This window comes from Anomaloglossus baeobatrachus, chromosome 7, assembly GCF_048569485.1.
Source record: "Anomaloglossus baeobatrachus isolate aAnoBae1 chromosome 7, aAnoBae1.hap1, whole genome shotgun sequence".
NCBI lineage: Eukaryota > Metazoa > Chordata > Amphibia > Anura > Aromobatidae > Anomaloglossus > Anomaloglossus baeobatrachus.
Genome location: NC_134359.1, coordinates 272,023,168 through 272,045,746, shown reverse-complemented (window position 1 = coordinate 272,045,746; position 22,579 = coordinate 272,023,168). Strand labels below are relative to the sequence as shown.

The 22,579-nt window shown below is 49.0% G+C and overlaps 4 protein-coding genes across 4 annotated transcripts; 2 read left to right on the top strand and 2 right to left on the bottom strand.

Moving 5' to 3' along the window:
* Positions 1-2,045: 2,045 nt before the first annotated feature.
* LOC142246338 (histone H2A type 1-like) lies at positions 2,046-2,432 on the bottom strand. The gene has a single exon (XM_075319374.1). It carries the CDS (start codon positions 2,430-2,432, stop codon positions 2,046-2,048), a length of 387 nt encoding a protein of 128 aa, XP_075175489.1.
* Positions 2,433-6,092: 3,660 nt separating this feature from the next.
* Positions 6,093-6,754, top strand: LOC142246337 (histone H1.01-like). Its single transcript, XM_075319373.1, has one exon. The coding sequence runs from the start codon at positions 6,119-6,121 to the stop codon at positions 6,752-6,754; it is 636 nt and encodes a 211-aa protein (XP_075175488.1). The 5' UTR covers positions 6,093-6,118.
* Positions 6,755-7,473: 719 nt separating this feature from the next.
* LOC142246336 (histone H3) lies at positions 7,474-7,884 on the top strand. Its single transcript, XM_075319372.1, has one exon. It carries the CDS (start codon positions 7,474-7,476, stop codon positions 7,882-7,884), a length of 411 nt encoding a protein of 136 aa, XP_075175487.1.
* A 4,124-nt stretch (positions 7,885-12,008) lies between these two features.
* Positions 12,009-12,395, bottom strand: LOC142246335 (histone H2A type 2-B-like). The gene has a single exon (XM_075319370.1). It carries the CDS (start codon positions 12,393-12,395, stop codon positions 12,009-12,011), a length of 387 nt encoding a protein of 128 aa, XP_075175485.1.
* Positions 12,396-22,579: the final 10,184 nt, after the last annotated feature.

The following is a 22,579-nucleotide window of genomic DNA, read 5'->3' as shown; positions in this document are numbered from 1 at the left end:
ATATCTGAGCACAGTCCATATCCTGCTGTGCTGCGGTCACTACAGAGTAAGAAGCAAAGTTCTGCTGTGAGATGAATGTGTTAATGCCGCTTAATGATATTTATAGGAGCAGACCCGTGTGGGTGATCGGGTGCAGCGAATATTCACCGGGAATAACGCTGTATGAGGCAGCTGGATAGATGGACGAACTGTACCGGGTTTATAGACTCCTGTGTAATCACCGCGTCTTGGGCACTATAGTCTCGGATCGATGGCGGCCACCGAAGATTAATGATAACCCTTCAGAATAATAATGGCGGCTCATCCTCCATCCAGCGCGATCACCGTGTGCGGGGGCAGCAGGTCTGGAGGACAGGACTGCGCTGTATCCGGAGTATTGTAGAGCTGCCCCAGACCTGAATCCTCACAATATAATCCCCCCTATATGCAGAGGCGCAGGCTATAATCAGATGGACGGAGAGCAGCGATTGGGGGGATGTTCACAATAACGGCAGGAGGGTCACAGCAGCGGAGACTGAAAACTGAAACCGCAGCTGAAAACGGTGACACCAAAGGGTTAAACGGATGAGCGCTCTTAATGACATGACGTGTATATAGGCGGAGCTACAACGAATTTGAAATTCCCGCTCAGTGGTGACGGTTTCTTCTGTTCCTTTTCTGTGACACGTGCTCCTCTTTACAGTTTGTCCTGCTGCTGTGGGGTGAGCTGACTGCCGATCTCCGGGGAATGCTGTAACTGTCACTGATCTGTTATGTGAATACAGATAACGCCGGGGTGTATAATTCAGTACAAGTGTCTTCCCGGATTAACACCTTACTGGCCGATACCGCTCCACATGTTCTCACACATGCAGCGACTTTACCCCCACATCCTCGTGGAATATTCAAGGTGATGGGGCACATCTACACTTTCATGCGACACTAGATCTGTGGGTATTGTGACCCTTTTAGTGGGGAAATTTGTGGCAGGAAATTGCTGGTTAGTAGCCGCATTAAGTGTTATGTGAAAACCCGGTCTATCTACCCACAGCAAAGACAAATTTCCGCCCTCGGTAGAACAAGACCCTCCATCCCCTGTATATATTGCGTCGTATACACTATAGAATTGTGAGACCAGTAAAGCAACCGCTGCCCCATCTCCACATGTCAGCTCTGGAGAGATCAGCCCATTCATTTCATCAGCAAAAACACTAGTGCATGCCCTCATCATCTCCCGCCTTGACTACTGCAACCTTCTGCTCTCTGGCTTCTCAACACTCTTGCACCCCTCCAAACTATCCTAAACTCTGCGGCCCGCTTAATCCACCTCTCCCCTCGCTACTCCCCAGCCTTGCCACTCTGCCAATCCCTTCACTGGCTTCCCATCACCCAACGACTCAAAACATTACCCATGACATACAAAGCCATGCACAACCTGTCTCCTCCCTAGTCTCCCGGTACCTACCTGCACGCAACCTCAGATCCTCACAAGATCTCCTTCTCTGCTCCTCTCATCTCCTCTTCCCACAATCGTGTACAAGATTTCTCCCGTGTATCCCCCATACTCTGGAACGCTCTACCTCAGCACATCAGACTCTCACCTACTGTGGAAAGCTTCAAGAGGAACCTCAAGACCCACCTCTTCCAAGCAGCCTGCAATAGCCCTCAGTCCAGTAGACCACTGGGCAACCAGCTCTGTCCTCACCTATTGTATCCTCACCCATTCCCTGTAGACTGTGAGCCCTCGCGGGCAGGGTCCTCTCTCCTCCTATACCAGTCTGTTTTGTACTGTTAATGACTGTTGTAGGTATACCCTCTTTCACTTGTAAAGCACCATAGAATAAATGGCGCTATAATAATAAATAATAATACCCTGAATATCTGCTCTATAAGAAACGCAGCACAGGAGTGCGGATCGTACAGGAATCTATACACAGCCTGGTGCTTCTGTTAAACACGGGGAGAAGTGCTGACATCGGCCGATATCAGCAGCCTCAGCTCTGATGAGGAAAATGTGGTGGCTCTTAGAAGAGCCTTTGTGTTGTGGATGATGCGGATCAGCGGCGTCACTTGCTCTTCTTGCCGCTCTCGGTCTTCTTGGGCAGCAGCACGGCCTGGATGTTGGGCAGGACGCCTCCCTGGGCAATGGTCACCCCACCCAGCAGCCTGTTCAGCTCCTCATCATTGCGCACGGCCAGCTGCAGGTGCCGGGGGATGATGCGGGTCTTCTTGTTGTCCCGGGCAGCATTGCCGGCCAATTCCAGGATCTCAGCGGTCAGATACTCGAGCACAGCGGCCAGGTAGACCGGAGCGCCGGCGCCCACTCTCTCGGCGTAATTGCCCTTGCGGAGAAGCCTGTGCACACGACCGACCGGGAACTGCAGTCCTGCCCGGGATGAGCGGGTCTTGGCCTTAGCGCGGGCCTTCCCTCCTTGTTTGCCGCGTCCAGACATCGCTCTGATCTTCTCTCCAACAGCTCAAAGAAAACACAATTCTTGTGTGATGTCAGTGCTGGTTCCTCATTCGCTTTTATCAGGTGCTGCCCCGCCCTCCCTTCTCACCATTGGATGGATCTAAAGCCTCTTGTTTAGTGAAGACAGCAATGAGATGCAGCGGGCGCAGCCTATGACACTCCCAGATGTCACAGATTGCGCCCGCTGTGCAGACGACTGTATATATCATACACACTGCTGTATACACTGAATTTAAATAAAACGGAAATAAATACAGTTTTAGAAACAAAACTACATATTCATAGATTTTCTTTGGTTTTTAACTTTAGAAACGCTCTTTTGCTTTTTTGGGGTTCAGCACGGGCCTAGTTTTGCTCTATCCTTCTTGAACTTCTAATGTAAAGAGAGGGAGGGCACTACCCCATAATATGGGCTCACTTATGGCGGAAAGACTAATTCATAAAGAAAAGCAAGGAAAGAATGTCATACAAGAAGGATCACCATGCATAACTGTAAAATAACAATCTGTATAAAGTGTAGAACACATGGCACAACAAATGAGTAACAAAAAAAATTCAAAATGATGCTTGGTGTCCCTTATCAACAGATAAATAGAATAAAAGTGTGTGTATATATAGATATAGCCAGCCACAAATGTGTACAAATTATACTCCAACAGACCATGCAATAGTGCCTGCTAATAGCAAATGTGGTATTATATAGCGCATTTTGCCCATATGTGCTTCTAATGGTTTCTGACCAAGTGTTTTGTTCTCCGTGGACTTGACTTATCTCCATCTTGCTTCTCGCCTATAGATCGTCTGTATTACATGCATTTTTACCTTGCAACTGCTTATCGCTCACTTGAGCAGTTTTTCATGTACATTGCCGTCATTATTTATCTCCGTTCATAGGGGTCAATAGCACCTACAGATATGCATATTGATTTTTTTGCTAATTAGCGTCTTTGTCCGTTATCCGTGATTTATTCATGGGGTGTTTTGTTCACTCCCATTTACAATAGACATTTCCCCGCACTTCTTATCTTGATCTTCTGTTGGCTTGGATCAAACCAAACACATATTTCCTGTTGGCAGGTATTATTGCAAGGTCTGCTGAAGTATGATCTGTGTAAATATATATATATAAACAACGACAGAGCAAAGTCCAGCAATAACGTGAGCAATCCGGGATGCTGTTAAAAAAAAAAAAATCTTTCTGGAAATGGAAAGATTTTTTTTTTTAACAGCATCCTAGATTGCTCACGTTATTGCTGGACTTTGCTCTGTTGTTGTTCACATTTGTATGGATGCACTCCTACATCCTGATCCGGGCACAACGGAGTTAACCAGGTCAGCTGAGGTTCCAGGTGGTTCACAGGAGTGAGCTGGTCTACATTGTTGGACATATATATATATATAGATTATATTATATATAATCTTTTCAATCTATTTATCTATTGCTAACGGATACCTAGGCACCATTTGGATGTTTTTTTTAATTGTTTTTAACTTGTGTCATGTGTTCTAATACAGATTGTTATATTACAGTTATACATGGTAATGCTTGTTTTGTGGCATTCTTTGCTTGCTTTTCTTCTTGAACTTCTCCTTCACTTTGGATGCTTTCTTCTAAGGCACCTTGTCATCTGATGAAATGTTATTCCACATCTCTCCTACTTTCTTTGCAATGTTCCTAATGGTCAGACCTGGACGCTCTCCTTTCACTTCAGGACGGAAGTTGGAGCAAAACAAAAAGAAAGCAGAGGGTGGTCTCTTTAGTGCATTTGGGTCCTTAAACTTCTTTTTTTCCTTTATTTTTGGTGTCATGTAAGCTTAGATTTCTCCTTGATAATGAACCTTGTCAGATTTCTCCATGTCTTCAAACCTTCCCTGCTCTTTAGCAGACAGTCTTCCACCGTTTGGAGCACTTTTTGGAGAATTTTTAAAGTTCACAGACCCATCAGGAAGATGTTCCGTGTTCTCTTCTCTGCAAGTCTGCAGAAATTAAGCATAAGAGGAAATTGTACTGTATACTCTGTATGTACTGCTGTATATACTGGAAATACTGCTGCCTATTCTGTACACACTGTAAACTGCTGCATATAATGTGCACACTGCTTTATTATTATGACTGTTGATGTGTGCTGTGCTAGTTGTGCAGTCTGTGCATTGTATACAGCTGTGCTCTGTGCTAATTCTGCATTTTTGGTCTGCGTTTCTTCCTCCGTATTTTACCTTTTGCACAATAGTTGGTGTCAGATGGGTGAATTAATATTTCAGTGATCACAGAGGGCTTTTCCTGTTTTAGATGGGGGAGTGAGTCGCATTGAGAAGCCCTCGTTTCAAACTGCTATATATACTGTATACTGCTGAATATCTTCAACACACTGCTGTGTATACAGTACTGTACACACTGCTGTATGTCATGTATGCACTGCTGTATATTGTGTATACATTACCGTGTAGCCTGAACACACTGCGCAGAATGCTGTATATCATGCACACACTGCTGTATATCATGCACACACTGCTGTATATCATGCACACACTGCTGTATATCATGCACACACTGCTGTATATCATGCACACACTGCTGTATATCATGCACACACTGCTGTATATCATGCACACACTGCTGTATATCATGCACACACTGCTGTATATCATGCACACACTGCTGTATATCATGCACACACTGCTGTATATGCTCTAAACACTGCTCTATTATTATTATGGACACATAAAGCTGCTGATTGTGCAGTATATACAGCTGTGCTGTGTGTGTTATGCATTTTGTGTCTCTGCTACTTCCTCAGTATTTCACCATTTCCACAGCAATTTGTTTCAGATGCGTGATTAATATTTCCGTGATTACACATGGATTTTTCTGCTTTTAGATGATGGAGTGAGTCACATTGTGAAGTCATCGCCTCATCACAGCTCTTCCCACCAGTACAGGCCTCAGAGACAAAAGCTTCACAGAGGATAAGACACAATATTCTGCAGGAGATTGCACTCATCCCCCTATGGGCATGATCTACTAATGTGGAGACCTGGTTACCCCAATACGCTGCACACACGGGGTAGATTTATATTCCAGCTCAGGGAGGTGCAGGCAGCGGAGGCCATCGCCTGTGTTACCCTTCTGCGCTCTCAGCAGCTCCAGGTCGCCCGCACATAGTATAATCTGCAGCCTGTACGATATAAATTGTAGTGAAGATCCCCGTGGTGGTAACAAGGACCCGGAATAGGAGGACGAGCTCCCGCAGCAGTTTTATTTTCTCGGACACCTTAGTGATGAGCAGATCGGGAGGACGGCGGCGATGATCCCGGGACCTTCTCTCCGCTGTTTCCCGGCTTCTCTGGTAGTGACGGCTACAAACGCTCAGTGGAGATGTTGTAGGATGGGAAGTGCTGGAGAAAGCGCGCTCACCCGTCCGGCTGTAGCCGATAAAGGGCTTTTATCCCGGGCAGGGAAGCACAAGGGGAGAGCGGAGCTTCACTCTGGTACGGTCGGGAGAAGGCGGGGCCTGTGTTCAGTGTCAGCCAATAGAAGGTCAGGACGGTGCAGCTCAGCAGCCAATCAGTGCGCAGTAAGACTGTATATAGAACAGACGCCTCCAGCTCCGGCCTCAGTGGTTTCCTCACAGGAGATTTTTTTGTGTTTTATTTCCGCATCACACGATGGCAGAGACCGCACCAGCCGCCGCTCCTCCTGCCGCCGAACCGGCCGCCAAATCTAAGAAGCAGCCGAAGAAATCCGGGGCCGCCAAGAAAAGCAAGACATCCTCCGGTCCCAGCGTCTCCGAGCTGATTGTCAATGCCGTGTCCGCCTCTAAGGAGCGCAGTGGGGTCTCTCTGGCCGCCGTGAAGAAGGTCCTGACTGCCCGAGGCTACGATGTAGAGAAGAACAACAGCCGGGTGAAGCTGGGCGTCAAGAGTCTGGTCACCAAAGGCGTCCTGCTCCAGGTGAAGGGCAGCGGCGCCTCCGGATCCTTCAAGCTGAACAAGAAGCAGGAGACCAAGGACAAGGTGGCCAAGAAGAAGCCAGCAGCTGCGGCCAAGAAACCCGCTGCAGCCAAGAAAGCGGCCAAATCTCCTAAGAAGCCCAAGAAGGCCCCGACCGCGGCCAAGAAGAGCCCGAAAAAGGCCAAGAAGCCCGCAGCTGCCAAGAAGGCGGCAAAGAGCCCCAAGAAGAAGGCCGCTCCGAAGCCCAAGAAGGTGACAAAGAGCCCGGCTAAGAAGGCGGCAAAACCCAAAGCTGCCAAGAGTCCGGCTAAGAAAGCGGCGAAAGCCAAGAAGCCCGCGGCTAAGAAATAAGCTGCAGCCGCCCTGATACTTCCTCACAAAGGCTCTTTTCAGAGCCAACACCTTGTCCCGGCAGAGCTGTGATCAGGAGCGGACATTGTATTTTCATTCTTCCGCACAGTGTCGCCATCTACAGGATCCCGCACACTGGTGTCACTATAATGAGGGTTATTATTCCCCGGCTCTGGCGCTGTATTCCCGCCATATCACGTGTGCAGCTGATCACACCCGGCCGCGTCCTGCAGGTCACAGCAGCGGGAGTGATGCGCGTGTAATGAGCTCTTCTGTCGCTGCTCCCTTGTGAGCGCAGATTGGAGCCTACAAGTCACATGTACCCGCATCACTATCATCAGATTTTGGCGCCGGGAACCTAGAAACCCGCGTTAGGATGAGTAGGAGGAGGGAGCGGCGCTGTACAGCTCTGCGGGAATATACAAATATAGGCACATCGGCGGCTCCTGTAACACCCGCTGCTCTGATACATACACTACCCACAAGGGGGAGCTGCGGAGACCCCACCCGCATCTGTAGGGCGGGATTACTGGCCCTCCAGGCTCCGCCTCCTGTGAGCAATGATTGGTCGCAGACATCACACCCTATTGGCAGCTTGTGTTAGTTTATGAAATATCCAATGGGGTGCTCTGCATGAAGCGGGAAAACGAGCAGCAGAGTATAAATCTCCTGCTCTCTGCGCTGCTCCTCATCACATCTGTTCTCCTCTATACTGAGCTATGGCCAGAACTAAGCAGACCGCCCGTAAATCCACCGGAGGGAAAGCTCCCCGCAAGCAGCTGGCCACTAAGGCCGCCAGGAAGAGCGCTCCCGCCACCGGCGGAGTGAAGAAGCCTCACCGCTACCGGCCAGGCACAGTCGCTCTCCGTGAGATCCGCCGGTACCAGAAGTCCACGGAGCTGCTGATCCGTAAGCTTCCCTTCCAGCGCCTGGTAAGAGAAATCGCCCAGGACTTCAAGACCGATCTCCGCTTCCAGAGCTCGGCCGTCATGGCCCTGCAGGAGGCCAGCGAGGCTTATCTGGTGGGGCTGTTTGAGGACACAAATCTGTGCGCCATCCACGCTAAGAGGGTCACCATCATGCCCAAAGACATCCAGCTGGCCCGCCGCATCCGTGGGGAGAGGGCTTAGATCTGTCCTGCACCCCGAGTACAACACAAAGGCTCTTCTCAGAGCCACCACATCCTCCTCATCAGAGCTGGTGCCGCTTATATCCGCCATTATGTTCCGTACTAGTGTCTGCACCAGACGGTTTATATGGCAATGTCGGTATCTACATCCATCCTCCATTACTGCGATTACTGCGGAGCTGGAAGTCAATGCGGGAAATAATCGGTTTGATCCCAGTCCATATCCCTGAGATCAGACACGTGCGGGCAGTGAGTGAAAGTAAATTTCACCCATTAATGTACGATTGTAAGTGACTGCCCGTGTGCGCAGGTACATAGCGGACTACAGCATAGATCTGTCCTGATCACCTCAATATCAGTCTTATCACCACAAAGTTCACTTTGAAGAGCTGATCCTTCACATCTGCCTGTTATTTTCCTCTTAGTCCTTTTGTTCTACAAAGTCATAACAATTGCAGTCACAACCATAAAGTCATTCCATGCAACAATAAGCATTGATATATAATGTACTACAATGCAGGAGGAATTTTTTTTGCAAAAAAAAAAACAAAACAGGGATTACGTGCCTAACCATAATAGATTAAATCAATGCAGGGATAAAGTTCCAGCAGTGCAAGGGTTTGGATCTAGCAACAAAACTGCTACACACTTGCTTAATTGCATGAATGGTATATAGGTAAGTACTACCCTTCTAAAAAAAAAAAAAGTCATAATTGTAGTCCCAAACGTGTAGCCATTTCATCAAATACTAAGTATTGATTGACATATTGAGTGCAGCAAAGCAGGAGGAATATTATTGCAAAAAAACAGGGATTAAATACCTAAACATGATAGGTTGAATAGAATAGACTCCCCTCACTTCTGGTCTGATGAAGCCTGCTCTGTGACACGCAAAATGCTGTTACCTCTCCTGAGGGGACTCCACATTCTTGCACTTTATCCCTGCATTGATTTACATTCTATTCTATTCTGTTTTGGTATGTAATCCCTGTTTTTGTTTAAAAAAAAATCTTCCAGCATTGCAGCACCTGTCAGTACTTAATATTTGATGAAATGACTATGTTTGTGAGTACATTTTTTTTTTCTTTAAGGAGGGCAGTACTAATTGTGTACGTTTGTAGGGGTTTTGTTAAAATATCCAGACCCTTGCATTGCTGGCACTTTATCCCTGCATTGATTTAAACTGTTTAATGGTATGTAATCCCTGTTTTTTTTATTCCTCCTACATAGTATAATTTTATATATAAATAATAATTATTTGATGGAATGGCTACATGGTTGTGACTACAATTGTTATGACTTTGGCAGCAGGGTGGTACTTACCCATATGTAATTACACAGGTCTGTAGTGTTTTTTTTTCCTGCCAGACGTCTATTGCATCTATCATCTTTTCCTCTTTTTTTTATATTCAATATTTGTATCTCATGTGGTTTTTGTACCCAAATAAATGTGTCATTGTTTTGCAGGATACCCCACTTATTTCTCCAGTTTTTCTTTTCATTTTTTTATTAGTGGTTTTGCAGACACCCCATGGGTAACCAAACAGGTCTCCCTGAGGTCTCTCTATTTACTCGATCTTTTTTATAGTAGTTCCTTAGAAAAAGCTAAATCCTTCAGATATTACCAAGCTTCTATTGCTATGGACCTCTCACGCTCCGGTCAGGAAGAGCCTCCGCCAGTCGGAGCATTGTGTGCGATCCCGGCCCCAGTTATACGGCCGTGTGACTGCTGCCTAACTACTGCTCCCATCATCCCGTGCCTGCTCTGCGCTACTACTCAGCAATCTTCATCCTCTGGCTGGTGATAGATGAAGCCGTTTATATCTCTCCACACACCGGACATTGGCGCCTGAGTATGAGGCCGCTTCTCTGGGAAAATATAAGATCATGTTATAGCACGGACCTCCTGCTTGTAGCTGTGGAATTGATCTGTACATAGACTGCAGGAATAAGCGACTGGGGAGATAATGACGGAGATCTGGAAAGGTGCTTACATAACACATTAGTGTTCGGTGGATTTTATCTATGGACTGTATTTGGGATAATTCTCATGGGGAAGAAGTTATATTAGAGTCAAAAGAACTGCAGAAGCAGAAAGGGCGGTAAATTCAAACTCCCTAACAGTTCCATATTCAGCCAATCAGCAGAGGAAAGGGCGGAGTTCTCAGTTTATAAAACACGCCCCGGACACGCGTCATCTCCTCAGTTCTCCTTCTGGTCCGACCATCCTCTACATAAAGGAGGAGTCGGCGGCCGTTCATCACTTGTTCTGTTCTAACTATTCTGAAGATGTCTGGTCGTGGTAAAGGAGGAAAAGGTCTCGGGAAAGGCGGCGCCAAGCGGCACAGGAAGGTGCTCCGTGATAACATCCAGGGCATCACTAAGCCCGCCATCCGCCGTCTCGCCCGCAGAGGAGGCGTCAAGCGCATCTCCGGCCTCATCTACGAAGAGACTCGCGGAGTCCTGAAAGTTTTCCTGGAGAATGTGATTCGTGACGCCGTCACCTACACCGAGCACGCCAAGAGGAAGACCGTCACCGCCATGGACGTGGTGTACGCGCTGAAGCGCCAGGGCCGCACTCTCTACGGCTTCGGGGGTTAATTCTGCTCTATTCTGTTCTGACAACACAAAGGCTCTTTTCAGAGCCACCCACATCTACCTGAAAGGCTACAATGTCCTGCTGCTGTGGGGTGAGCGGAGGGAGGATCTCCTGTGCCCTGGTGAATGCTGTTCACTCACTGATCTATCATGTGGCTGATCATATAACACCGGGTACATGATGGGGGTGGTATAGCCGAACATGGAGATATCTGAGCACAGTCCATATCCTGCTGTGCTGCGGTCACTACAGAGTAAGAAGCAAAGTTCTGCTGTGAGATGAATGTGTTGATGCCGCTTAATGATATTCTTAGGATGAGACCCGTGTGGGTGATCGGGTGCAGCGAATATTCACCGGGAATAACGCTGTATGAGGCAGCTGGATAGATGGACGCACTGTACCGGGTTTATAGACTCCTGTGTAATCACCGCGTCTTGGGCACTTTAATCTCGGATCGATGGCGGCCACCGAAGATTAATGATAACCCTTCAGAATAATAATGGCGGCTCATCCTCCATCCAGCGCGATCACCGTGTGCGGGGGCAGCAGGTCTGGAGGACAGGACTGCGCTGTATCCGGAGTATTGTAGAGCTGCCCCAGACCTGAATCCTCACAATATAATCCCCCCTATATGCAGAGGCGCAGGCTATAATCAGATGGACGGAGAGCAGCGATTGGGGGGATGTTCACAATAACGGCAGGAGGGTCACAGCAGCGGAAGACGGAAAAGTAACTGAAACCGCAGCTGAATACGGTGACACCAAAGGGTTAACACACGGATGAGCGCTCTTAATGACGTGTATATAGGCGGAGCTACGACGAATTTGAAATTCCCGCTCAGTGGTGACGGTTTCTTCTGTCCCTTTTCTGTAACACGTGCTCCTGCCTTCTTTACAGTTTGTCCTGCTGCTGTGGGGTGAGCGGACTGCCGATCTCCGGTGCATGCTGTAACTGTCACTGATCTGTCATGTGTCTGATAATACAGATAAGTCCGGGGTGTATAATCCAATACAAGTGTCTCCTTCCCGTATTTAACTCATTACTGGCCAAGTATCGGCCGATCCCGCTCTACAATAGTACCCGTTGCCCTGACATATGGCGACTGTGAGACGAACGGGTTTTATTGTACCCCCCAAACCCCTGCAGCACCCACATCCAGCTAGAACATACGAGGTGATCGGGCAGATCTACCTGTATCCATAGTTCCGGCTGCGCATGACTGTGACCCTATTTAGCGGGGAAGTTTGTGACTTCTGTAAAATTGCTTCTAGGTTTCATCACCACATGATGTCAGCTCTGGAGCAGATCAGCCCATTCATTTCACGCCCTGAATATCTGCTCTGTAGGAAACGCAGCACAGGAGTGCGGGAAGTACATATATCTATACACCGCCTGGTGCTCCTGTTCTATCAGACAATCCGATAAGTTCAGACATCGGCCGATATCAGCGGAACCAGCTCTGATGAGGAGGATGTGGTGGCTCTTAGAAGAGCCTTTGTGTTGTGGATGATGCGGGGTCAGCGGCGTCACTTTCCCTTCTTGCCGCTCTCGGTCTTCTTGGGCAGCAGCACGGCCTGGATGTTGGGCAGGACGCCTCCCTGGGCAATGGTCACCCCACCCAGCAGCCTGTTCAGCTCCTCGTCATTGCGCACGGCCAGCTGCAGGTGCCGGGGGATGATGCGGGTCTTCTTGTTGTCCCGGGCAGCATTGCCGGCCAATTCCAGGATCTCAGCGGTCAGATACTCGAGCACAGCGGCCAGGTAGACCGGAGCGCCGGCGCCCACTCTCTCGGCGTAATTGCCCTTGCGGAGAAGCCTGTGCACACGACCGACCGGGAACTGCAGCCCTGCCCGGGATGAGCGGGTCTTGGCCTTAGCGCGGGCCTTCCCTCCTTGTTTGCCGCGTCCAGACATCGCTGCGTTTTTAAAGATCAGCAGGTAAAGAACTGTGATGTGACGCGTGTGCGGCTCCGGAGTGTTTTATAAGCGGCTGCTCCGCCCTCCTCTCCTGTCATTGACTGAATCTGAAGTCAGCCATGGAAATGAGACTTGTGGATCCACCAATGAGCTGCAGAGGCGGTGATCATGACGTTTCCACAAGTCACATGCCTTTTCCCCCTAATGGAACAGCGATGTGGCATCAGTGCTCATTTGCATGGCCGGTCTATAAATACGGCCGCTCTGGGAGGAGCAGGATCACTAATCTCTTCTCTTGTGACGAGTTCTTTCTGTTCTCATCATGCCTGATCCCGCCAAGTCCGCCCCCGCCGCCAAGAAGGGCTCCAAGAAAGCCGTGACCAAGACTCAGAAGAAGGACGGCAAGAAGCGGAGGAAGAGCCGGAAGGAGAGCTATGCCATCTACGTGTACAAGGTGCTGAAGCAGGTGCACCCCGACACCGGCATCTCCTCCAAGGCCATGGGCATCATGAACTGCTTCGTGGGTGACATCTTCGAGCGCATCTCAGGGGAAGCCTCCCGCCTGGCTCATTACAACAAGCGCCACACCATCACCTCCCGGGAGATCCAGACCGCCGTGCGCCTGCTGCTGCCGGGAGAGCTGGCCAAGCACGCCGTGTCCGAGGGCACCAAGGCCGTCACCAAGTACACCAGCGCCAAGTGATCACCACCGCTGCTCCCATCCCCCACACCACAAAGGCTCTTCTAAGAGCCACCACATTGTCTACAGCAGAGCCTGATACTGGAGAGACTGGGTATATACAGCACAATAACGCGGTATATAGTGCTATATAGTTGGAATGTCAGTATACACAACAATTTTGAGATTTACGAGGGTATGGAGAGAACAGTACTATATGGGGGTACTAGAAAACTGGGAACATCGCGGGCAGTAACAGGTTAACACAGCGTCTATGGGCGGAGCCAGAGCCTTACTGACTGCTGATTGGCTGAGCGTTAAATTTGAAATTCCTGCTTTATGGCTGAGAGTTTCCGCTCTTTGTTCTCGGTACACGCGGTGATTCGTTTTATTTCGTCTTCTCGAATAAGAAATAACATTTGGAACACCATTCTAAGTCTGAACTGGGTGCAAGAACCTAAAAAAATCACTAAATTCATGTCAGTATTCACACAGCAGTTTCTGCTATTACATGTATTCCCCTTGCATGGTCACTGGTGTGCATACCTTCTCTCCATATATTTAGTCTTCTCAGGCCGGGAGTGATTGGTCTGTCCGCACTATATTGCTGTATACTGCGCTGTATGGGCTTTGCATATTCTACTAATACTGGACTGTTTGGAGTAACTGAATATTTCTATGAAAGCTTTATATGGGTGTAAAAAGTACAATATGGGATGTAGACAGCATGGAAGGTGCACAGCAGTATATGCATACCTCCCAACTTTTGAAATAAGGAAAGATGGACAAATCATGCGTTGCGCGCAGCAGCAGATTTTGACCACGCCCCTAGCCACACCCATTTGGCAGTAAGGGTCATTCAGTAGATGCCCCGGACTGTTCGGTAATAGTCATAGCAGCCAGATTTTTCTTATTTCTGTGTCACTATATGACATGTTGCTTACTTGTGCCTATAAGGCCGTGTTCACACGTTGCATCAATTGTTTATTTTTGTTTCTGCCGCTGTCTGCACTATACTATGCAATAACAATCTTCTGTGATTTTTCCTGCAATTTTTTTCTACCTTTTCTCTATTATTTAATGCGTTTTTGGTTCAGATGTGAATCTGCGTTTTTAAGTGTTTTTATTGTAGAGAGGCTTTTTCCTGCGTTTTTTTAAGTTCCACATAGAAACCTCCAGAGAAAAAAAGCATCAAAACTGCAGAGATCAGCGGCGTGTTTTCATGGAATCCACTTTACTTGGACAATTAAACACCGCAAAATATGTGTGCAAAAAAACAGCAGAAAAAAAATGCAGCATTTACACTACATGTGAACACGGACTAAATGTCCAAGCAAAGTGGATGAGACGTAATGAAATCTCCGTCCTCGGTCTGAAGTCGCTGCTGAACTGTGCGGATTTGGTGTTTTTTTTTCTTTATAATCTTCAGGATTCACATCAACACAAAACGTATCAAATAAGGGGACAATGCATAATAAATACCGCAAACACGCAATAATCAGAGAAGAATGTTATTGCGTTCGTGGTGCGGACACCTGCAGATAAAATGCAGCATTTACACTACGTATGGACACGGCCTCAGTGATGCATTTTTATTACATTTTTATGGGATTTAATAAATAAAAATAATGTGCGCTATTTTTTTCCCGCCATTTACCAATCCCCATAAATAGTCTGATCGCTGTCTTTAAGTCTTTACGATTACAGGGACACCAAATATGTCTATGTTATTTGCTGATTTGTGATGTTTATTATTTTATAAAAAGTGTAATAAAATGACATTCTATTTTTTTTGATTAATTTTAGTAATTTTAATAGAAGAAAAAAACCCTCTTTTCCTCTCCCTCTAGAATAAAGGACACAGAGATGCTGCTCTGTACATTGGAGCTCTGTGCCCTGTGCAATCAGAGGCTTCATTGTCGGTTTATTCATATAAAATCCTCCCTCTTACATCATCAATTCCTAGTGGATCAACAGCTAGAGCAGCGGTGGGGAACCTCCGGCCTGCGAAGACTTTTTCTGCGGCCCCCAGGCTGATTCCTTGATTCCTGGGGACTGCAGTCGCATCTTGCTGGCTGCTGGCCGTTTAAAATCCCACACAGCGCGTTCAATGCTGAACACTGCATTTCCTGTACCTGAAAGACTACGTCCCCACGCTGGCACTGCCTACGTGAGGACATACTTTGTAGGTGGGGTCGGCGTGAGGAGCGCTAGAATCAAACAGGAGAGGATTGACTGCCAATCCTCCCCCAGGTCTGTTCCCGGCGGCGGTGGCGGCTCCCTGTGCCGGCCGTGGCTCCCTGTACCCGGCGGTGGCAGCTCACTGTACGCGGTGGTGGCTCCCTGTGCCCGGCGGTGGTGGCTCCTTGTGCCCCGCGGCAGCGCCTCCTCTCCATGCCTGCAGCCACCTCCAGCACTCAGTGATCCAAGCCTCCCCCAGTTCTCTAACTGCCTCCAAACTCCCCCAGGTCTGTCTGTGTCCCCAGCGCTCTGTGCCCCTCTTTTTCCCCAGTGATCTGTGCCCCCCCCAGTCTCCCCAGTGATCTGTGCCGTCTCCCCAGTGATCTGTGCCGTCTCCCCAGTGATCTGTGCCGTCTCCCCAGTGATCTGTGCCGTCTCCCCAGTGATCTGTGCTGTCTCTCCAGTGATCTGTTCTGTCTCCCCAGTGATCTCCGTGCCCCCCCTAGTCTCCCCAATGAGCTCTGTGCCCCCCAGTCTCCCCAGTGATCTGTGCTGTCTCTCCAGTGATCTGTTCTGTCTCCCCAGTGATCTCCGTGCCCCCCCTAGTCTCCCCAATGAGCTCTGTGCTCCCCCCAGTCTACCCAGTGAGCTCTGTGCCCTGCGCCTCTCCCAGGTCTGTCTGTGCCTTCAGCCTCTCCCATCCTTCTCTGTGTCCCCAGCGCTCTGTGCCCCTCTTTTTCCCCAGTGATCTGTGCCCCCCCAGTCTCCCCAGTGATCTGTGCCGTCTCCCCAGTGATCTGTGCTGTCTCTCCAGTGATCTGTTCTGTCTCCCCAGTGATCTCCATGCCCCCCCTAGTCTCCCCAATGAGCTCTGTGCTCCCCCCAGTCTCCCCAATGAGCTCTGTGCTCCCCCCAGTCTCCCCAGTGAGCTCTGTGCTCCCCCCAGTCTCCCCAGTGAGCTCTGTGCCCTGCGCCTCTCCCAGGTCTGTCTGTGCCTTCAGCCTCTCCCATCCTTCTCTGTGCCCCCAGCGTCCCCCAGGTTTGTCTGTGCCTCCATCCTCTCCCATCATTCTCTGTGCCCCCAGGGCTGTCTGTGTCCTTCCGGCATCCCCCAGGGCTGTCTGCCCTTGGCTATGTATATAACACCAGCAATGTTTGTGCCCCCAGCTATGTCTGTGCAACCCAGTGATGTGTATATACCCCCAGTACAGTCTGTGCTGCCCAGTGATGTTTGTATCCCCAGTGACGTCTATGCCCTGCTGCTTCCCTAGTGATGTATATTCCTCCCAGCCCTCCCCAGCAATGTTTATGCCCCCCCAGCTATGTCTGTGCTCCCCATCAATGATGTATGTACCCCCCAGTGATGTCTATGCCCCCAGCCTCCCCAGTGATCTATATTCCTCCCCACCCTCCCCTGTGATGTATATACAGCAGTCCCAGACAACTCAAACCTGGAAAAGCAACAAGAACATTGCCTAATATTACAGCTGCACCGAATAGTAGAAGCTCCAGCCGCCACAGTGAGTTAATTGTTTTAACAAATATACAGTGCCTACAAGTAGTATTCAACCCCCTTCAGATTTAGCAGGTTTGATAAGATGCAAATAAGTTAGAGCCTGCAAACTTCAAACAAGAACAGGATTTATTAATAAATGCATAAATCTTACAAACCAACAAGTTATGTTGCTCAGTTAAATTTTAATAAATTTTCAACATAAAAGTGTGGGTCAATTATTATTCAACCCCTAGGTTTAATATTTTGTGGAATAACCCTTGTTTGCAATTACAGCTAATAATGGTCTTTTATAAGACCTGATCAGGCCGGCACAGGTCTCTGGAGGTATCTAGGCCCACTCCTCCATGCAGATATTCTCCAATTTATCTAGGTTCTTTGGGTGTCTCATGTGGACATTAATCTTGAGCTCCTTCCACAAGTTTTCAATTGGGTTAAGGTCAGGAGACTCACTAGGCCACTGCAACACCTTGATTTTTTCCCTCTTGAACCATGCCTTGGTTTTCTTGGCTGTGTGCTTTGGGTCGTTGTCTTGTTGGAAGATGAAATGACGACCCATCTTAAAATCATTGATGGAGGAGCGGAGGTTCTTGGCCAAAATCTCCAGGTAGGCCGTGCTATCCATCTTCCCATGGATGCGGACCAGATGGCCAGGCCCCTTGGCTGAGAAACATCCCCACAGCATGATGGTGCCACCACCATGCTTGACTGTAGCGATGGTATTCTTGGGGTCGTATGCAGTGCCATCCAGTCTCCAAACGTCACGTGTGTGGTTGGCACCAAAGATCTTGATCTTGGTCTCATCAGACCAGAGAATCTTGAACCAGTCTGTCTCAGAGTCCTCCAAGTGATCATGAGCAAACTGTAGACGAGCCTTGACATGACGCTTTGAAAGTAAAGGTACCTTACGGGCTAGTCTGGAACGGAGACCATTGCGGTGGAGTACGTTACTTATGGTATTGACTGAAATCAATGTCCCCACTGCCATGAGATCTTCCCGGAGCTCCTTCCTTATTGTCCTTGGGTTAGCCTTGACTCTTCGGACAAGCCTGGCCTCGGCACGGGTGGAAACTTTCAGAGGCTATCCAGGCTGTGGAAGGCTAACAGTAGTTCCATAAGCCTTCCACTTCCAGATGATGCTCCCAACAGTGGAGACAGGTACCGCGGGTACAGTGGAGACAGGTAGCAAATGCTGTGCGGTATACCCTCGGTATAGCCGCGATTTACCTGCGGTAATGTTCATCACTTCCCTGCATTTTGCAGGGAAGTGATGCCATTACGACAGGAAGAGGAAGTGGAGCAGAGTATAAACACACACACACGTCACACTCCCTGGATGCCGCACAGAAGCACTTCCGTGTGACCTCCTGGTGCCCGTGTAGTCTGTGTCCCACTCCAACCCCACGGCTGCCTGCGCTGCAGTGTTTCAGTGTCTGCCCGCAGTATCAGCAGCTTCTCACGCTGCAGTGCTGGCAGCCGCGGGGATGACGAGCGCTGCTGTCAGGAGGTTAGATGAGATCATTACCTGCTGTGACGATCTCCTGCTCTCCTGACATCAGCGCTGTCACTGACTTCTATGGTATGGATCGGATCGCCGTAGGACGCCATTATTGGATTACGCCGGACCTTGAATTGATTGTTCTTTTCAATAAATTGGTGAAAGAGGGAATGTTTTGGGGGAGTGTTTTTTCAAATAAAACTTTTTTTGTTGTCTATTTTTTATTTCTTACTGACTGGGTTGGTGATATCAGGTATCTGATAGACGCCGTGACATCACTAACCCCAGGGCTTGATGCCAGGTGACATTACACATCTGGCATCAACCCCATATATTACCCTGTCTGCCACCGCACCAGGGCAATGGGATGAGTTGGGGCGAAGCGCCAGGATTGGCACATTCAATGGATGTGCCACTTCTGGGGCGGCTGTAGCCTGCTATTTTTAGGCTGGGGAGTGTCCAATAATGGTGGACCTCCCTAGTCTGATAATACCAGACCACAGCTGTTCGCTTTACCTTGGCTGGGGATCCAATTTGGGGGGGACCCCACGTTTTTTGTTTTAAAGTATTTATTTAATGTAAAATAATAGCGTGGGGTGCCCTCTGTTTTGGATTACCAGCCAAGGTAAAGCTGCCAGCTGTGGTTTGCAGGCTGCAGCCGTCTGCTTTACCCTAGCTGGCTACAAAAGATGGGGGGACCTCACGTCGTTTTTTTTTAAATTATTTATTTATTCTTTGGCTAAATACAAGGCTAAGCACCCTTTAGTGCCACATGAAAGTCACTAAAGGGTGCCAGCTTAGAAAATGCAGGGAGTTGGGACATTATATAGGTCTTTTTGTCTTTTATTTAAAATAAAGGATTTTTCCGTGTGTGTGTTTATTCACTTTACTTACAGGTTAATCATGAAAGCTGTCTCATAGACGCTGCCATGATTAAGCCTGGAGTTAAATGGCAGCGATCCGCTGCCATTTAAGGCTACTTGTACACTTGCGTTGGACGGCTTCCGTTACTATCCGCAGCTTTGAAGAATTACGGTAAACATTGCAGGAAACCGTTATATTCCTCATAGACTACAATTAGCTACGGATAGCAACGGATGGTCTTGCGTTGCATCTGCTGCACGACGCAGCGTCGTTATTTTGATGCTGTGTCGGGTGGAAGGAACGCTGCATGTAGCGTTTTTGTGTTGTTAAATAGCTCACCTTGATGGATTCTATTGGAATCTGCCACGGTGTCAAATGATTGTCTATGGTGGCAGTTTCAGCCGCTATGCGCTAAGCGGCGGAATCCGCTGACGGATTTCGTCACGTTCTACTGCGCATGCTCAGCATGTCCAGCAGAACGATTGAAATCGTTTATAATCACTCCTGGTCTCTGTCCCCCCCCTCTCCCCTCCTCTCTCATACTCACCGATCACTGGCGTGATGCTGCACAGTTGTCACAAAGCTCCGGCGGCTTTTCCTCTTTTGAAAAAGCCAGCCGCCCATTATTCAATCTCGTATTCACTGCTTCCCCCGCCCACCCTCGTCTATGATTGGTTGCAGTCAGACCCTCCCCCACGCTGAGTTACAGCTGTCTCACTGCAACCAATTACAGCCGCCGATGGGCGGGTCTATATCGTGCAGTACAATAAATAAATAATTAAAAAAACAAGCCAAACTGCTAAAGGCTAGTATTGTCAGGATGGGAAGCCCTACGTTATGGGGAACAAGAACGATATCAGCCAGCAGCCACCTGGATTTGCCCCATCCATTAGATGCAACAGTCCCGGGACTCGACCCGGCTCACCCCGAATTGCCCTGGTGCGGTGTCAATCGAGGTAATAAAGAGTTAATGGCAGCAGCCCATAGCTGCCACTAAGTCCTAGGTCCTGGGCTGTCTCTCTATAAGGATGTCATCTCCTTTGTCTACACTTGTCCATCCTGTGCCCCGAACAAGACGCCGAAACACCTGACCTATGGCCGTCTCCTGCCTCTACCGATTCCCTCCATTCCATGGCAACACATTGCCATGGATTTTATCACGGACTTGCCGTTATCTTCTGAATATATGGTCATTTGGGTCGTGGTGCACCGATTCTCCAAGATGGTTCATTTCGTCCCCATGGTCGGTGTTACGGGGGGCTGTCTGATAATAACTGAAAGGAGTATCAGACAGTCAGGGTCCACCGTGCAAAGACTTTGCTGCAGACTATGGCAGAGTGCAATACCTCTGTTAACTCACAGAAGAATATAATAAGTAAGTAAAGCAATTCCTCCCTTACTTGGAGGGTGTGTGGAATGATCTCTGTTAACAATCACAGAGACAAAGGCAATGTGTGCGAAATGGCACCTACCTAGGTCCGCTCTTCTAGTGGTGCAAAAGAGACGAACAGCAGCGTAAGCCGCACAAAGCTCCTACCTGCGTTCGCTCCACTAGTGTGCGAGGACACGAACCACTAGATATGGCACCTGCCTAGGTCCGCTCTTCTAGTGGTGCAAAAGAGACGAACAGCAGCGTAAGCCGCACAAAGCTCCTACCTCTGTTCGCTCCCCTAGTGTGCGAGGATACGAACAACTGCCAGACGCAGTATAAGGAACGTTACCCTAGCGGCAACGTCCACCTACGAGTAGAATCACAAGGCCCAGCCAGACCATGTGCCTCAGGCACCTGCCTATGTCCGCTCCCCTAAGAGGTAAGGATACGGACAGCAGCCGAAGCTGTAAGGTATAAGAACGCTACCCTGCCGGTAGCGCTCACCTAGCATAGACAGAGGAATGCCTAGAGGAACGCGCACAGAGCGTCTACTCATATGCATGAACCAAGAGGACTGAGCACCATGCGGCGTGTGTCAGGGTCTTATATAGACTCTGTGCCTCATCCAAGATGGAGGACACCAGAGCCAATCCGCTGCCAGAACGACAGGAGTGACGTCATGCTGGCCTATCACCGAGCAAGACGTCACAAGCACATGACCAGCGACCAATCAGCATAGAAGGTGTCAGAGACATGTGACCTCGTGTCAGCGATGATGTCACCCGCACATGTGCAATGGCTCCAAGATTGGACTTAGTCTCCGGCGCTCGCACATGTGCAGTAGCAAGAAATCTGGACTTAGTCTCCAGCGCTCGCACATGTGCAGTAGCAAGAAATCTGGACTTAGTCTCCAGCGCTCGCACATGTGCAGTAGCAAGAAATCTAGACATAGTCTCCAGTGCTCGCAGCAACCGTAACAGTACCTCCCCCTCAAGGACCCCCCTCCCGGCGACGCAGGTAATCGGCAACTAAGTCGGGAGCATGGACAGCCTCCTCAGGCTCCCAAGAGCGATGTTCCGGGCCATAGCCCTCCCAATCTATCAAGAAGAACCTGCGCCCTCTAACCATCTTAGAACCAACTATGGCTCGTACCTCATAGCTAGAGCGAGAGGAATCAGAGGCAGGAGAGTGCACTTCACGAGCGTGAGGTAAAATAGCCGGCTTTAGCAGTGAGACATGGAATTTGTCATGAATCCTAAGATGGACAGGTAACTTCAATTGATAGACTACAGGATTTACCTGTCGAAGAACCTCATAAGGACCCAGGAAGCGAGGAGCAAATTTGACAGAGCTCACTCTAAGTCTCACGTGTTTTGCAGAGAGCCACACAAAGTCCCCTGGAGAAAAGACAGGAGCCGGGCGACGAAACCGATCGGACACCGTCTTCATACGGTCCTTAGCTGCTTGGATCGACTCTTGAGTCCGATCCCAAATCTCTCTGGCATTAGTTGCCCAGTCGGCCACAAGAGGAGGAGGTGCAGCAGCGGGAAACGGTACTGGTACCCTAGGGTGTTGCCCATTATTGAGTACGAACGGTGTCTGCCCAGTCGCCTCAGCCAGCGAATTGTTAAGGGCAAATTCTGCCCAGGGTAGGAGGGAGGACCAGTTATCGTGGTTCTCAGCAACAAAGTGTCGAAGGTATATAATCATAGATTGATTGGTACGTTCAACCAAACCATTAGTCTCCGGATGGTATGCCGAAGAGAGATTCAACTCAATTTGCAGAAGGCTACAAAGATCTCGCCAGAAACGGGAAGTAAATTGCGGGCCTCTATCACAAATGATACGATCTGGCATCCCGTGAAGCCTAAAGACATGCTTGAGGAATAGTTTGGCTAGTACCCTGGAAGATGGGATTCTCGATAACGGTACGAGATGAACCATCCGGGAGAAATGGTCCGTAATGACCCACACAAATCTATGTCCCTGTGAACATGGAAGATCACCCACAAAGTCCATGCCTACCACCTCCCATGGTCTATCTGGCACTGGTAAAGGATGCAAGAGCCCAGCC

Coding starts and splice junctions, on each gene's coding strand:
- LOC142246338 (XM_075319374.1), bottom strand. CDS start 2,432: ATGTCTGGACGCGGCAAACAAGGAGGGAAGGCCCGCGCTAAGGCCAAG.
- LOC142246335 (XM_075319370.1), bottom strand. CDS start 12,395: ATGTCTGGACGCGGCAAACAAGGAGGGAAGGCCCGCGCTAAGGCCAAG.
- LOC142246337 (XM_075319373.1), top strand. CDS start 6,119: ATGGCAGAGACCGCACCAGCCGCCGCTCCTCCTGCCGCCGAACCGGCC.
- LOC142246336 (XM_075319372.1), top strand. CDS start 7,474: ATGGCCAGAACTAAGCAGACCGCCCGTAAATCCACCGGAGGGAAAGCT.